The following is a 17553-nucleotide window of genomic DNA, read 5'->3' as shown; positions in this document are numbered from 1 at the left end:
GAACAGGACCCCGTCGTGTTGCCTTTGGATGAACAGGACCCCGATCGATCGAGCCAGTTGGGGCTGGATGAACATGACCATGTGGAGGGCTGGATGAACAAGACCACCCCGTGGAGGGCAGGATGAACAGTAGACGGTGGAGGGATGGATGAACAGTAGCCCGTGGAGGGGTGGTTGAACATGAGCCCGTGGAGAGGGCTGGTTGAACAGTAGCCGGTGGCGTATAGCGCGCGGTGGAGGCTGGATGAACAGGAGCCCGTGGATGAACAGTCGCAGGTGGAGGCTGGAGGAGGTCGATGGTGGATGAACAGTAGCCCGTGGAGGCTGTAGGGGGTCGACGGTGGAGATGAATAGTATCCCGTGGAGTCCCGTTTGCGGTACGCCACACCCCTCCTGATGAACAGGACCTCTGTTTTAACCGTAGCGCTCCAACACAAGTCTGTTTCCTCCGTTTTGTGGTACGCCACACCCCTCCTGATCAATAGGACCCCCGTTTCGACCATAGGAGGTCTGTTTCCTCCGTTTTGCGGTACGCCAGACCCCTTCCGATGAACAGGATCCTGTTTCAACCGTGGCCGGTCGAACACAAGGCCGTTTCCTCCGTTCTGCGGTACGCTAGGCTTCGTTTCCATCGGTTGTTCCGTCCAAGCTCTCCCGATGAACACGACGACGCATTTCATTCTGACCCAGCCGGTTGGCTCCCCATGAACACGACGACGACGCAGTTTCTTTGTTCCAGCCCAGCCATGTACACGAGCCCTGGCCGTACGTATGCGCGAGTAGGCGTTCGAGACCCTTCCCGTATGTACGTATGTGGCCGTATTTTCTTTCTTGCACACTGGCCGTTGTGCGTACGTGTACATGCTACGTGCGTGCCTCTACTATGACACATGCGCGCCTCTACATCAACCAGTATGTACGTACACGTTCGCGACCAGAATGACAATGCTACGTACGCTTCGACTAGGTGGGTCCCGACTGTCAGGCACTTTCTTGCCTGCAAAGATGTAGTTGGTGGGTCCCAGCAGTCAGGGGGACGAATCGTTTTTTTTGCCCGAACGCACTTCCTTGCGTGCGAAGATATAGCTGGTAGGTCCCAGCAATCAGGGGAAACATTTTTTCGCGAAATACAGTTGCCCGTCCGGTGGGTCCCTGCTGTCAGGTGGAGGAATAATTATTTTGCGCATAATAAGGAGGCACTTCCTTGCGGCCGCCGTGGACCCAGCTGTCAGCCTCTTCACGTATAGTACTCTTCCGATGGAAGTCGTTCCTTGACCACGTTGATCACGCCGCGTCGAGAGCACCAGGGCGGTGGATGATGGTGAGGCCTAGGAAGCGGACGACGCGGAGCTGGGGAAGACGCGACAGTGGAAGCCCGCGGGGAGAGGAGTACGAGGGTTCACTGGTTCGGCTGCGGTGTGAGGCTGTCGTCGCCGCAGGGCCTGGCCAGCAGTGGGAATAGTAGGGGCGGTGAGGCCTCTACGTCAGCACAGCCGTCCACGGGAGGCAGAAGCATGCGGCACGACCGGCGCTGCTTTGGGCGGCTGGAGTAAGAAGACCAGAGGTTGAAGAAGCACTACGACCGTTGGATGGACATCGTACGATCACTGGAGCTAGAATCGTTCATATTGACTAAGTTGACAAAGCACTCCGTCCCCGTCAACTTAGTAGGCCCACAAGTCAGCCTCCCACCAAGGTGGGTCCCAACTAGCAGGGGGAGTATTCATTTTTTTGTGCGTAATAAGGAGGCACCTCCGGTGGGTCCGAGCTGACAGCGGGGGGAACGTTTTTTCGCGAAATGCGTTGGCCCGTCCGGTGGGTCCCAGCAGTCGGGGAGGGAATGTTTTTTCGCCAAATACGATGGCTCGTCTGGTGGGTCCCTGTTGTCAGGTGCAGGAATAATTATTTTCTGCGTAATAAGGAGGCACTTCCTTGCGGCTGCCGTGGACCCAACTGTCAGCCTCTCCATGTACAATATTCTTCCGATAGAAGTCGTTCCTTGACCACGTTGACCACGCCGCGCCGAGAGCACCCGGACGATGGATGACGGCGAGGCCTAGGAAGGGGACATTGCGGAGCCGGGGAAAACGCAGCAGTGGCTGCCCACGCGGAGAGGAGTACGAGGGTTCACTGGTTCGGCTGCGGTGTGAGACTACCGTCGCCGCAGAATAACAGAGGGTGTGGGTGAGTGGAGGGATGCCCTGGCCAGCGGTGGGAGTAGTAGGGGGCAGTGAGGCCTGCGCGGCAGCATAGCCGGCCTCGGGAGGCAGGAGCAGGCGGCACGAACGGTGCTGCTTTGGGCGGCTAGAGCAAGAAGACCAGAGGTTGAAGAAGCACAACGACCGTTGGATGGACATCGTACGGTCACTGGAGCTAGAATCGTTTATATTGACTAAGTTGACAAAGCCCTTGGTATGCGTCAACTTAGTAGGTCCACAGGTCAGCTTTCGAAATGGTGCGCCCCAGATGTCAGGGGGAGGAATCATTTTTTGGGCAGGTGAAGGTAGAATATCCGAGATTGAAGAAGAAGCATGACATTCGTTGGATGGACATCCAACGGCCACTGCTGCTAGAACCGTGTGTTGACTATAAGTTGACAAAGCCTTGCATACGTGTCAACGCTTTATTTTGAGGGAACGCGTCAACTTAGTAAGGTCACAAGTGTGTGGCAGAGAACTTATAGCCCATTTGAGATTTGTAAGAATGTGCAGCCAATTTTTAAATTTTAATGGAATTTATTACATCCCATTTACATTTTATTAAAAGTACATCCCATTTCAACCAACCGTTCAAAACAGAATTCAACAAAATTTCCCACATTTTGATGGGATCCGAAATATTTTTATTCCGAAATTTCTAGTAGATTAAATATAATTTTAATATAAATTTATATTACGTAAAAATCCAATGAAACATTGCACTCGCAACAATTAATGAAATTAAAATTTTCAATATCCAAAAATAATATTTTATAAAATAATTACATGTTTGGTGTATTTTTTATAGTTAATGCCCAGTTTTTATAATTACATCTCATTTATTATTTCTTAAAACCCATTTTCTTGTTAAGCCTAATGCATCCCTCCTAGAAAAGATTTGCAGCCCAGCGGGGCGGAGAATAACAACTTGACCTTACCTGGGTATTCCTAAAAAAAGTATAGCTGGGCTAGCCATTTTCAGCTTAAAAATAATTAATATCTGGGTTGGATATCTGGCCTGGGCTAGACTGGCCACAGCCCGTCCAGTTAATAGCTGCAGTTTTCGTTGTTGTTCAAAGGAGAAAAATTAATATCTGGGCTAAACATCGCTCAAGAAAAACTCTGCAGTGTTCACATCTCAAAAACACAAATACTGCTCAAGCTGCTTGGTCCCAGCTGTCGGCCGCTTCTTGTGCAATTCTCTCATTTATTGACTACATAGGTTGACAATGGTGTGGGAGATGTCAGGAAACCAGGAGGAAGCAAAAATAATTATAGTTATATATATACTAATAAGGAGGCACTTGCGTACGTGCGGCTATGGCCCTGGTGGGTCCCCACTGTCATCCTCTCCAAGTAAAGTCATCTCCTCATCCTCATGTCCGTTGACCATGTTGACAACACAAGACGGCGGCGCCATGGCGAGCGCAACAACTCGAAGGACGACGGAGAGGGCCTCGCAGGCCCTATGGATGGTCTGATACAGCGCCCGCTGCTCATTCGGGAAGCCAGGATCATAGGGCCACATGTCCGCGACGGCATTGTCATTCGCTTGTTCACCGGTGCTCGTTGAGGAGACGGAGGTTGCAGCACAGGTCCTCCTGCGCTGGTAGCTCTTCCGCCATTAGGGCGTCGAAGTGCGGCCGCACCCGCTCTACGGTGAACACGACATGAACCGGCTTGGACAGTGGCACCGGCTCCTGGTCGGAAGCTACGTCCATCGTCTGATTGTCGTCGCTCAGCTCGGCGAGGTAGCTGGGGAGCCAGCATGTTCGGCTGCTGGACCGACCCGCTGCCAAGCACGAGTCTGACTGCCCTAGCCCATCCAGACCGGCTCCCTCGCCCGCGCGCGCTTTCCGCCCGAAACGGTCAGCGCCACCCGCCCCGCTTCCCAGTGCATGCGATTGGTCCGCCTTCCAACGACACAAGTGTCGTCCGTCCATCCTTCTGCCGCCCACATTAATGATACGCAGTTGCCGAGGCGGCTACTCCGGCGCCACACGTCCGTCCCTCCGCTGCCCACCATTTCTATATAAACTGCTGCGTCGGCCATAGCCGCAGCCATCCGCATCCGTTCCTATTCTCCTGTCCACACCACTACTACCCACCATGGCTTCCTCGCGCTCCAGCACTCTTCGAGACGGGCGGGTGACGGACCACAAGGAGATGGCAGCCATTGCTGCCGACTGGCTGGCCGACAGGCAGCCGGAGGACGACGACGTCCCAATGGAGAACATGGTAGTCGATGATCCGGCGCCAACCCCCTCCTCCGCGCCATCCTTGCCGGTGCATTGCACCATGACCATCAGCGAGGCCCGTGCCCAATATATGGACATGGTGATGCAGAAGCGTGAGGAGCAGTTCCGGGAGACGCAGGCCGGCGCCGCCTACAACCACCATCTCCTCCAGGAGCACATGCAGGCAGAGGAGCAGATCACCGCGGAGCGGGTGGAGCAGGAGGTGCTGCTCGACTCGTACCGCTCCGCCCGCGAGGACCGCCTCAAGCGCTGGCGGTACCGCATGCGGGTGGCGGAGGCTGTGGCCGCCTACAAAGAGGGCAATGAAGCGGGCGAGGCGCTGTTTGGCGAGACCGAGGACGAGGCAGAGGACAATGCCGGCTCTGACGAGTCCCCGCTCTGCTAGCGTCGATGGGGCCCTGCTCCACTGAGGCCCCGCAGCGCCAACAACGAGGCAGAGGACACCGTCAGCTCCGCCGAGGCCCCACTCTGCCTGCAACGTGGGGGAGGATTTCCCTCGCTCCGCCGAGGCGCCGCCTGCCGACAACGAGATAGAGGACATCGCCGGCTCCACCGAGGCCCCACCCCGCTGCCAACGAGGCCGTACCACACAGAAAACGAGGAAGAGTAGAACACGGAAGGTCGCCGCCGCTCGGGTCAAGTAAGGCCACCACTTCTACCCTCCGGTTGCTGGCACTGAGCTGTACATCATGGAGCAATTCTATGATTACAGGATGATTGAAGAGCGCTCCGTGGTTGAGCAAGCTCATGAGATACGGTCATTTGCTAGAGAACTTGAGCACTTCAGTTGTATGCTACCGGACAAGTTTGTTGCCGGAGGTATCATCACTAAGCTTCCTCCCTCGTGGATCTCATTGGCACTCTTGATGTGGAAGAAAAGGCGAGAGCAAAGGACACACGTGCTCGAGGAATTGAGGGAGGATCTAGTGCCAATCTGGTACAGAAGAAGAACTTCCAGCCCCACAAGTTCAAGAACAAGGGCAAGTTTGATAGTAAAGCAAAGTTTGATGGGAAGAACAAGGTTGTGCAACACACGAACTTCAAGAAGAAGAATGACAAGAAGAAAGGTGTTTGTCATGTGGGGATCTTGATCATTGTGCTCCTAGTTTCCCTAATCGCTATGACAAGCTAGGCGGGTTGACCACTGACGGCCGGTTAGCTTCTTGGCGGCGACGTGGAGTCGGAGAGCTATGTTGGAGAAGGATGCTGCTTCTACTTAACTGCTGGTGCAGTTGGTTGACTGACACGTGGGCCCAACAGGCATCTGGGCCACATGTCAGTTACGCAACTGCACCTGCAGTTAAGTCACTAAAGTTTCTGTTCGGCTCAGCCGGACACAGGTGGGTAGCTTCGGTTAATTAATTATACCTCCAGTGCACCCCTTTTTAGTTGAAGAATGTATGAAATGCAATGAAATCCGTCATGTTTATATGAAATCCGACCGTGTATGAATGAATTTATTTCGATTAGTTCGAATTCTTGTATCACTGGCAGTGGATGAACATGCAAAACAGTGATCACCACCTTATCCTCGTTGAGGAAGATGTGGCCACCCGTGAGGTCCGATGGTCGGACCAAGCTTGGGGCCGGACCGAGCTTGGGCCCGCGACCGCTCGGGGTCGCGACCACGACGCCAGTACTGCAAGACGCCAAGCCTTCTTGGACGGACTCGACTCATGCCATCATTAGGCTGGGTCCCTCATCCTCCTCCACCTGGACAAAATTTGTCACGACCGCCTCGTTACACTGCTTCTTACCACAATACCAACACCTGTCCTGGTCGCCTTCATTGCGGGGACCACATGCTGCCTACCCTACCACTTGGGCTAGCAAAGCTTTTGCCTGCGGTTGCTCCTGGCACCAAGCTACCTATTAGAAGGGAGAGAGGGGTTTGGTGGAATAATTCGTTGTATTGCTTGAGCCTCGTGGGCATATATACAGGAGTACAATCATCTACTTGGAGTACAAGACAAGCCAGAATAAATCCTAGTCTATCTCGTCTTTCCTAATAAACATTATACTCAACACCCCCCCCCCCACAGTCACAATGGTAGCGACGTAGACGGTGACACTGGAGAAGAATCCAAAGGCAAGCCGACAAACACCCCCCATAGTCATAACGGTCGACGCATCGCGGCGTCGTGGCTGGAGTGGAAACCAACGAGGTTGCTCAAGCAGGCGGTAGCCCTTTGTGCCGTTTGTCGATGTAGCCGAGAGCGTGGGTGGTGGAGCCGTGGTCGAGGTAGCCATGCGAAGAATGTTGTGGTCGATGTCGAGTTGGGGTGGCCGGTGTCGAGGAAGTCGTCGTGGAGCCGCGGGCGCAAGAGGGCACCGAGTTAGCATGGGTGCAGTGGTGTCGAAGTAGGGGTGCGCCAAGAAGAAAATGTTGTTGACGACGCGTCGCTGCGGGTTTGCCGAGCCCGAGGACACCTCGTGGACGAAGGCACGCACTGGTGTTGCACGCACCGGGCATGCATAGACGGACGAAGACGAAGTTGACAAAGCTCCACACCAGGGTTGCCAGGCCCGGGGACACGTCGTGGATGAAGGCACGCGGCGGTGTTGCCAGCACCGGGCATGCATAGACTGGGACCTGCACGAGCTGTACGCCATGTCGAAGAGGTCGGAGAGGCTAGCAGAGAAGGACTCAACGACGGTTGTGGCGCCAAACGGCGCGGGGCCAATGTCGCCCGCGGTTGTCGGAGTAGATGTCGGCGACGCTGGCGACGAGCTGGTGCTGGACGAAGACGAAGGGGGTGGACGGGCGGCGGCAGCGGCTATAGAGGTAGCGATGGCGGGGGCCAAAGAAGAGCGGCGGCGGCAGCCTAACGGCGGCGACGGCTAGGTTAGGAGTGCGGCGGCGGTGCTCGAAGTAGGCGAAGAACCCTGACAGCGTGACGAAGACCGACGCGGACGATGGCGTTCCCGCGCCGAGGGAGATGGTGCGGCGCATACCACGGAAGGTCGACACGCGTTGACGGCGGAGTGGACCGTGGGCCGCGGCGCTACGACCCGAAGGGGCGACGCGACGGCGGCAGGTGGGTCGGGGCAATGGCGAGAAGACCTCGGGGCGGCGGCGGGGACCGCGGGCCGCGACATTGCGGCCCGAAGGGGCGATGCAACAGCGGTTCGTGAGTCGGTGCAACCGCGGGGACGGCCTCGGGGCAGCGGCGGGGACCGCGTATCACGGCACTATGGCCCAAAGGGGCGACGCAGCGGCGACGCACGAGTCGATGCAGCCGCGAGGAGAACCACGGGGCGGCAGCGCTGCGGCCCGACAGGCGCAACGCAGCGGCAGCCCGATGCTCGATCGGCGGAGAGGCGCGCAGGACTCGGGACGATCTTTACGGGACCTGCGGAGGCGCGCGTAACCGACAGGCCAGGTCGGTCGCGCGGTGTAGATAAGGCGGATCTCGGTGGCGAGCGGGTGATCAAGCCGAGCGCGCGCGAGGTCGGGGACGCCGCTCGGTGGAGGCGGGTTGGCGGCGGAGTCCGCGATGAGGCCGACAACGACGGACGGCGTGGTACATCATGCGGACGAGCTTGTCAGCACCGGCACCCGGGCTGCCAAAGCAGCGTCGGCGCCCGGGCAGCGAGTCCCGAGCGACCAATGGAGCAGCGGCGCCCGAGTTGTGGCAGCAAACAAGCCTGACGTAGTCGTCCTGACGCAGCCGAGAACGAGGCCGGCGAGGTAGACCGCCGGGCCGCCGTGCAGACGCGGCAGAGGCGGGTGATGTGGATCGATGGGCGGGCCGGCGCGCGAGCGACGGCTATGATTGGCCATCACATGACGCGAGGCCGCCGGGTCGGGGCGATGCAGGTGTCCCGGTCGAAACAGGGCGGTGACGGCCGGCGCAGGGCGACGGGCGGACCGACGCGGGGACGGCGGCTGGCCCTGACGGGCCGCGTCGGCGCGCGTGGCCGCCGGGTCGGAGGAGAGGTCGGCTGGTCGCGCCGGGGTCGGAGTAGAGGCGCATGGGGGTCGACGACGGCGGCAGGCAACGCAAACCGATCAAGAATAGATCGGAAAATCAGGAAGAAAACGCCGATCAAAACAACTAGCGAGAGAGCGAAAAAAAACCCGGAGCAAGGGCTCGGGAAAAAGACTATTTAGGGCAGCCGGCCAACACGGCCGACGGACGAACCCTAGGTACGGGCGACGCGGCCCCCGACGGCGGTCATGGAGGCCGACCGCCCCAGGGGCGGCACGCGGGTGCGAAAGCGGCGGCGGCTAGGGTTTAGAACCCGGAAACTGATACCATATTAAAAGGGAGAGAGGGGTTTGGTGGAATAATTCGTTGTATTGCTTGAGCCTCGTGATAAATCATCTACTTGGGAGTACAAGACAAGCCAGAACAAATCCTAGTCTATCTCGTCTTTCCTAATAAACATTATACTCAACAACCCTACCGCTTGGGTTGGCAAAGCTTTTGCCCGCGGTTGCTCCTGGCACCACGACCATAGCTACCAACCGAGGTAGGATAATTTTGATGTTTTGACCCTTTTGCGAAAGTTGAGCCAGATCTGATCCTGGTTCAATTTTTCTTTTGAGATTTGACCTACCCCCGAGGCCCTTCCTTGATGGTAGGGTTGCATCGTAAAAAAAATTCTAAGTATCAAATACAATGCTTGTACCCACCTATCGTTGGGCACCTCAACGATAGGGTTGCACATGCTACCGCCTGCAATTTGGCGGTAGGGCTGCACCTCGTTGACGTGGATAAGTTGCCTACCGCCAGTGGCCTCGGCGGTAGGCTGGTATACTCTACCGCCATCGACCCCGGCGGTAGGTTGGTATACTCTACCGTCATCGACCCCGGCGGTAGGAAAAGGCAGATCTGGCTCGACTTTGGCAAAAGAGTTAAAACACCACACCGTTTCCCTAGCACCGTTGCCGCATGGCTGCCTCTTCCTCGGCTCCCACTCCTGAGTGGTGCTCTCCCGGAGATATGTGGAAAAATGTATGAAATCATCATACACTGCAAGTCTGCAACTGATATGTTATAAAAAAGAATGCAACTGTAAATTCCAATCGAGTAACACAACATTGCAGCAGTATCTCTTGACTTGTTTTAAAGCATCATCCTGCCACCGCTAGTTTTAAGCATTTGTAATATTCACCACCATGCTACAGTTTTTTACATCGAGTCGAGTTACACCGGTCCAGCAGCGTTTAGTTATAAAACAAATGTATACACCAGACAGAACAGACTTGATATATCTAAGGCTCTTGGCTCGGAAGGGCTACCAACGCCGCTTGCAAAAGAGAAACCAGTTTCAACCTTAGACTGGACATTGTGCGGCTAATAGACAGCTCGTCTTCAGCGAAACAAGCGTCGCTCTCTCCCACCTGCTGCTGAGCCTGAGCCTGAGCCTGAGCCTGAGCCTGAGCGACCTGACCTTCCAGGTAGCGCCGCAAACCGGGCTCGACGACATCCATCAGACCAAGGGATGCCGGTGTGTGCATCCATCTCGAGACCATGAACCCGGCCAACAGATACTGCCCTTTGAGCACCAGCTCAGATATGAAGCACGGGAGCAGCACCTTACCAAACAGCAAAGACTTGTTCTGATTCATCGTCTTAGATTCGGCTTCCCAGAGATCGCCCTGGAACGACCTCGCGAGATGTCCGACGAGGTGGCATGTGTGAGAGAAGAAGAGTCTCGAGTACCCCTCTTCTCCAGCCATCTTCTGCAGGGCTCCGGATGAGAGGACCAACGCCAGCAGCTCGTGGTCGTCAGCCTTGGATGAGGTGGTGGACGCGGTGCCTTCCCTGATTTTCGCCTCGACCCTCTGCAGGCACTGCAGCTGTGGAGCTTCGTATGGGAGCAGCAGCATGATTTTGAGAGCCATGAAGCAGTTCGGTGCTGCGGAAAGGAGTTCAAGCAAGCCGTGTGCTTCTTCGTCCTCTAGCAACCTGCTGCTATGCTTTGAGGATGCTCGATCTAGAAGCTCAATGATCTTCTGGAGCTCACCAAGCCCAGCAAGTTTTCTCATGATTTCCATCCAACAACTGTGGAGAGGATGGACAGATAACGACGACGCACCATCTTGCTTTTGCTCCAACTCTTCCGGTAGGGCCTCCCAGCCATCATCCCATCCATCACTCCACTCGCTTGCTTCTTTTGGCGAATCCTGAGGCTCAACATATTCTTCTTTTGGTGAAGATGAAGAGAAGAGTTGCTCCCACTCTTCTAGCACCGCTTCCAGAACAGCAACACTCTCAACAGAAGAAGCACGTTCCGACAAATGTAAGAAGCAAGATACTGCAGAGTCAAGACTCGACAAGTTTTCGGGCGTGATACTAGCATCTGGCACAACTGCAGTCACCATCTGATTAGATCTGAGTGCCACTAGACTCGCTGTGATGCTGCAAGAGGGAGTACTGCCCTCATCAGCTAAGGAATCACTTGTTCCAGGCTCATACCATGATTCCCATGGCTCAACCTGGGAAACAATCTCATTTGGAAGGCTTTTCAGGTTTCTTCCCGTAATACACTGCATCAGCTGCAGGGCATAGACACGTAGTTGGCTACCTAGCTGCATGTTCTCAGAAAAGGCTATCAACTTTCCCCAGACACCAGATCGGATCATTTCAAGAGAGTCAGCATGCTCCCCTACTGACTGGCTCAATGAAGAAAGTAGCTTATGAAGCAATGCCTGAGACTCACAAGAGCCTTCGATCAGATCGGACAAACAGCCATCTGTACAAGCACCATAAAGCTCTAAGAGATCCAAAGGATTCCTCGAGTCTGCATTTACACTTTCCAAATTTTCCTGTCCTCCATGGTACACTTCAACTACAGTTTTGAAACCACATCCAGAAAGAATCATAGCTCGGCAAAAGTGTGATGTGTCCATTATCATTTCACTGTTAAAGCCAACTTGTACAAACATAGAGATGGCATCCCAACCTTGGTGCACTGTTATCTCATTGTTTATTAACAGCTGTCTGAAAGCACTCATGCAGTGAGTTAACCGGTTCGAATCCAAGTAGCCTGTCCTTTCATATGAGCCAGCATCAGTTGGCTGCCTTGGTATGTCGTCAACAAGTTTAATCCAAAGCGTTATCAGCATACAGAGAGGTTCCTTCCATGAAGGGTCCTGTGGCTGGCTTCTTGCTAAGTTGCAAGGGAAACATAGTGTGTAATACCTTCCAATGACGTATGAAATATCTGTGGCAGGAAGAGTTTGGATATACTCCTTGCAACTATCATAGTTCAACTCAATTTCACAAAGAACTGCTAGTAACTTTTCACAATCTGTGCTGTTTGATCGTGCTTCATTGCGGCCTTCTAAAGATGCCAACATGCCAAGAACATAATGCTTGTAAACACCTTGGCGTGATACAAGACCCTTAGCCTGTAAATCAACATACATACTCACAAGAGCTTGGACCATATCAGCTAGAGCACTGACGGTTGAGGCATGGATATTCTTGCATACTTCTTCATTGAAGTGGTCAAAGTTAAGATTATCCAGGCCAGCAATGTTTTTGTAGTTTAAGCCATCAATGAAACAGACTTTCTTGCACTCTTCCTCGAGGACCTTGTAATACTGAAATGGCTCAAGCTTATGTGTATGAACATGTTCTTGGTATGTCAATTCTATCTTACTTGTCCTCTTAAGATAAGAATGACATGCTGAAAGGATGCCAAAGATGTAGGAGAGGCGTTGCTTATTATACCCATCGATCTCTGGGTAGACATCTGAATATATCATATCAATCACCCCCTTTGCTGATTTGACAATATCCTCCCGGAATTCAGCAATTTCATTCAGAATATCATCGTTATCCCAATATTCAGAGACAAGAGCACAGCCCAGAAATCGTAAAAGCACCTAAATTAATCAAGAGATAATATAGATATCAGATATGAGAAGCTTACATCACAAGGAAACTAAAACATACGATGTTTCTGCATAGATTGCAGCCCTGCTGAGAGAGAGAGAGAGAGAGAGAGAGAGAGAGAGAGATACCTCTGTTCGCTGCAAGCCATAGTTCTCAGCTATCTTTACTGCTTCCTTTAGTATATGTTTTCTCTCCAGCTTTACGGAGTCAACAAAGGAGAAAACAACATTTTTGATATAGTTAGCATCGCCAGATAAGAATCGAGACGTGTCAATATCAGGCAGTACATTTTTCAGCATTCTTGCTTGATCAGCCATTCGTTTCTCCTCTTCTAATTTTGATTTCCACTCTCCCCAGTAAGTGGCATGTGCCATATCAATCTGGTCTAAATCATCTGATCAAAGTAAAAGTAAAGAAAAGTGAAAATCATATAAATGAATGGCATCTCATGAAAAAAAGAAGACAGAACATTGGACTAGATAAGTATTCAGAAAATAAACTGAGGCAGTGATTCAGCTATTGTCTTGATATACTGTTGTCTTTAGTGCACCTACCTGAATCTATCGAGGTAAACTTCTCATGGAATTTTTGAAGCAAGAGATTTCTCCTCTGTTCAGGAGTAGAACATTCTTTCTTCAAACTGTTGAGGGAGCTATATGTCATTCCTACATTCATTATGCTACTAATCTCTTGATAACATTCTCGTTTTTTGAGCTCTTCCTCTATTATTTTCACTCCATTGAAAGGGTCCATGAGATTCAGAAGAATTGAACAGGAAAGAACATAGTCCTCTTCATCAACGGGAGGCTCCATTACAGACTTTGCAAGAACCATGATTAGATCATCACTGGGAGCAAAGCTATTTACACCTAACCAATATATGATGCTATTTATTGCCTCCGTTTTTGTTGAAAATCGATATCTCCTGATGGGATGATTTGTCTCCGAAGAATGTTTGTTACCATCATGCACCTCATCATTAGACAACTTCAAAAGCCATGGCAATTCTAGTGCAGAGAAGGACAATAGTTTCCTATTTTCTGCAAAAGTAGATTCCCGACTATATGCATCATCATTTGTGAAGTCCATGCAAACCTTTGATAGCATTTCTTTAGCAATTGCCACATGATCATGCTCTCTATCATGGCTAACGCCTTCTCCCAGGTCAAGTATGTCTTGCACACTTTGCACAGGAAGAGGTGTATATGTAGAGCCATCAACAAAGAAATTGGGAGGGTTTGTTCCTGTTGATACCATTAATTGTTCAAATTTATCATGGACATCAAGTTCCTTCCAAGCATTCAATAGTTCCCCTACAGATTCTTCATCACAATGGCTGAGGGAGAAGCCCAATAGCTTTTCGCGGGTACTTGTATCCAAATTGTCAAGCTGAGGACCTCTTGCAATTGCAGCACATAAATCCCAGACTTCACCATGACCCTTTTTAGTCAAATTTAGACAGAGATCAAAGGCTAGCTGGAGGTCACCATTTACTACTGCTTCTCTAGCAATAGCCTCCTCAACAGCAGCTATTTCTTCTTCACTTCTTAATCCTAGTAGTTTAGCAACATCAATAATCTCTTCAAAATGAAGATATGCCCCTGTTTGACTCGTAATCACCATACGGATGATCTCCATAGGATCCTTTACCTGTCTGAACTGAACAGGGAGGATAGTCACCCCTAGATAAGGAAGTCTGACAGTTAGAGCATCAATTATATCAGTTTCCACTTGAACATTTTTGCTATTTGGTAACAGATTTAGGCATTCCCTAGCCTTCCAAATCTGCAAATGATTATGCAATCCCAGTTAGTCTTAATCAGTGACGACATACTGGTTTGCATTTGCATGAAATACAATTTGGTGACATGAACTTACTTCGTTGCAGGACAAAGTTGAAGCTGAGAAGAAATACTCCCTTGCAGCTTGGATAACAAGATTTTCAGCTTTTTCTGTGGACAAAGAAACTGCACTAGTACCTCCAAGATAGTTCCTGGCTAGTGAGAATTTACCAGCTTTTAGAAGCCCTCTAATGAATTCAGCAAGCATATATTCTGAATCAAGAAAAGGAAATGCCTTCTCTTGGAAGAGCTTCAAATCACGCCACATGTTAGCCCACTCATTGTCCGACCGAACAGGTTGACGTCTACCAAATTTTGACAGGATCAGCCGTATAAGTTGTTTTACATTCTTCTCGTCTGAGTGTGCAGCAAGGAAGAAATGTGTTGGCTTTGGTACCTGCCAAAGTAGGACATGTTTTAAAACAAATAATGATGTAGCCAGTTAATCACATTCAGGCATCCTACCACTCAAAACTATTAATAACAAGTAAACCCCAATACAAAAAGGAATATACTTCTACTTAAGCTTCGTACTTTACTGAGAGGTCAAAGCGCATGCCTATGTGAAAATAAATATATGAAGGAACCCAAGGAGATGTAGTGCAATGTCATAGTTGATTTAAGCAGCAAACTTTCTTTGAAGAGATACAGTACCTGGTAATAAGCAAAGAGCCTCCCTACTTCTACGTGACCTTCAGCAACTTTTAGCATCTTCTCTCGCATATCAAGGGATTTTATGTTATCAAATTGGTAGGCCGTTGAATCATTGCAATAAGAATCCCCTGAATTATCACTCAGACGAGACAAGATATCAGCACACACATGCTGCATATCATCACAGGAAACCACACAAGTGCCAAGAGCTTGCTTAGCATCTTTCAAACTGAAATCTTCTTCACTAGCCAATAAAGATTTCTCTCTCTTTGTCTTATGGAGTAACTTCGACAAAATTGATGACATGGTATTCCACTGGTTAGTTGCAGAGCATACATAAATGCAGCAAATAGCAGTTTCTACCATCTCATTAAGATCCTTGAAGAGCCCACAAATTGGTGACTCCCCACAGCCGTTTTCAATAACAGACAAGCAAATGGACAGCTCATTTGCAGTAGCAATCTCTTTCATCCATCTAGTCAGGTAGGATTCTTCTTGTTTGTCAGCATTACTTGACGAGATCAAGTGCAATCTCTTATTCATAAAAGGGATAGCCATATCGTCTAGTCGCTGAAGAACAGTATCATCTTTGGCTCCTTTCAGAATGATTTTAAACTTTTGATAGTCAGGTAAATCTTCCCAGGTTGCAAGGTTCATTATGAACTCATTCGACTCATCAGAATATACAACTTGGTAGAGGTATTTCATATCATCAAAGAATGGCTGCAGCTCCACTATCCCCTTTTGACATGCAAGCTCTATCATGGCAAGACAATTTTCCAGCTGTCCACTTAGGCAGTCAATGTCCCTAGCTCTGCTCCTGTACCACTCCGAAAGTTCAGCGGCAGATGGCCATAAGAAACCAGTTGAGTGCTTCAAAAGTATTTCTGTTTTGACCACTCCCCTCTTGTCCAATTGACCAGGAGAAGTGTTTATATATGCTGCCATTTGTTTGCATTCAACCCAATCACCATCTCTTAATATCACAACACTAGGAGGATATTTCCCAGGAAGCAACTGACTATAAGTCTGCACAGCAATAGTTTCTGGAATTGCAGACAGAACACGTAAAATGTCAGAAGAGATAGTATACGGATGGCGCTTCATGAGAAGATTAAGAGCTCCGATTTTGCCACTTTCAGCTAGAGCAATAGCAGTATCAACAAGGGGCGTCAAACGGAACTTGCTATATTCACCAGCTGAGAACCTAAAAATAGAAAGAACAACACATTTAGCTACAAGAAGTCCGTAACTCCCCTGTGCAATCGACTTGTGAAGTGTCTTTCCATGAGAGCTAACGCTAATGTGCATTGAAGTTGGAAATTGACATTCTGAAGTGGAAAAAAATCATCAACCTGTAAGAGTACATATGTTTGAGTCACCAGCTAGACTGGAAAATTCACAAAGCATTCACTTGAAGTGTTAACTACCCCTTATTTTCCATTTTACTTCATTGTTAAACAAACCAAGATCCAGCTTGGCATTACTTTGTGCTCATTTGGGAATTGCAAAAAGTGGCAGACGTAATTGATTTGCTTGAGGAATAAAGCAGTATTCAAAAGTAGCTATAGTCCATTTTAAAATATTGCATTGAGACTCAAAACGGCCAATGCATGTATGATGGAAAAAGTTAAAATCGATTATATTTGTAAACTTTTGCAGGATCAATATGGCTCAACAGCTGGAGCATAGTTGCAAACACTTCCAATGTGAACTGACTGCATTTATTATGCAAAGAGAAAACAGTAAGAATGGCAACAACATACCTTCCCATATTAATTCCCAAGAATGTCTCCAGCAAGTCGTTGTACCACAATAAACGAAGCCTGATGATACGACTGTCCCATGCTGAGCCATCACCGCTATTATCCGGCTCCGAAAACTTGTAACGGCCTGTCATGCGAAAGCCAAAAGAAAATAGGGCTTTCAAAGCTGCTTCTGTAGGTCCAACTTTATTCACACATTCTGACAATACAAATGCTTGGTCTTTGATTTTCACCAAGTATGACTGTATATCATGAATATCTCCAGCAGAATGCAACCAGCATGCTTTAAGCACATCATCCTTATCTAGATTATACTGGGAGGCAAAATCCAAAGCCTCCTTTTGTTGATTCTTCCTGATGAGAACGGAGTACATCTCCAGTACTGTAACTTTGGAGAATGATACTAGACTCCAAAATATTTTATCCATCTCAGTGTGTTGATGATCCCCAGGAACACTATCCATTTGTCTGCTAGATTGCAAAACAAATGCATATCCTTCGATAGCCTTTGCCTTTTCCAACAGTGGTGTAGATAAAACAAGGTCACCTTTTGAAACTACCATGTCCTCAGCAATGCTGTACATGCTAATCCTACCATCTTCCTTTACTATCATGAGAATATTATCTGTCCACCAACTGATGTCCTTCACACCAATCAAGTGTGTTCCAGCGCCACTCCCGTGAGGATGAAGCGAAACAGAGCGCATATTACCATTGAGCACAAAGATGTCGACAGAACCATTCAAATCCAATGTAGCAATACGCTTGCCCTGAGGTGAGATTCTGACTTTTGGAAGCGGGACCAAAGTTTTTCTATCCATAGGAGGTGAAAACACTCCTTCCAACAGCGCACTTTGGAATGAAAGACCAAGTTCCAGATATTCATCGAAGTGCAATACATATAGAAAATATGCTCCTAAAACACAACAGAGAAAAAAGTTAGAAACAACGGTTCCCTTCCCTAAAAAACAACTGCAACAGTA

General features: G+C 49.9%; 1 protein-coding gene across 2 annotated transcripts in view; it reads right to left on the bottom strand.

Moving 5' to 3' along the window:
- Positions 1-9482: 9482 nt before the first annotated feature.
- Positions 9483-17553, bottom strand: part of LOC119312626 (MAG2-interacting protein 2-like) — a 10487-nt gene continuing 2416 nt past the window's right edge. For both annotated transcript variants that reach the window (XM_037588367.1, XM_037588368.1), the window contains 6 exons: positions 16571-17486; positions 14805-16011; positions 14188-14547; positions 12864-14094; positions 12438-12703; positions 9483-12299 (listed from right to left, as the gene is read on the bottom strand). In XM_037588367.1, coding sequence (XP_037444264.1) covers positions 9678-12299; positions 12438-12703; positions 12864-14094; positions 14188-14547; positions 14805-16011; positions 16571-17486 — 6602 coding nt within the window. In that variant the 3' untranslated portion in view covers positions 9483-9677. The remainder of the gene's footprint in view (positions 12300-12437; positions 12704-12863; positions 14095-14187; positions 14548-14804; positions 16012-16570; positions 17487-17553) is intronic.

Source organism: Triticum dicoccoides, chromosome 5B, assembly GCF_002162155.2.
Source record: "Triticum dicoccoides isolate Atlit2015 ecotype Zavitan chromosome 5B, WEW_v2.0, whole genome shotgun sequence".
In the NCBI taxonomy this organism is placed as follows: domain Eukaryota; kingdom Viridiplantae; phylum Streptophyta; class Magnoliopsida; order Poales; family Poaceae; genus Triticum; species Triticum dicoccoides.
The sequence above is the reverse complement of the archived record's forward strand: the minus strand, read 5'-3'. Positions and strand labels throughout refer to the sequence as shown.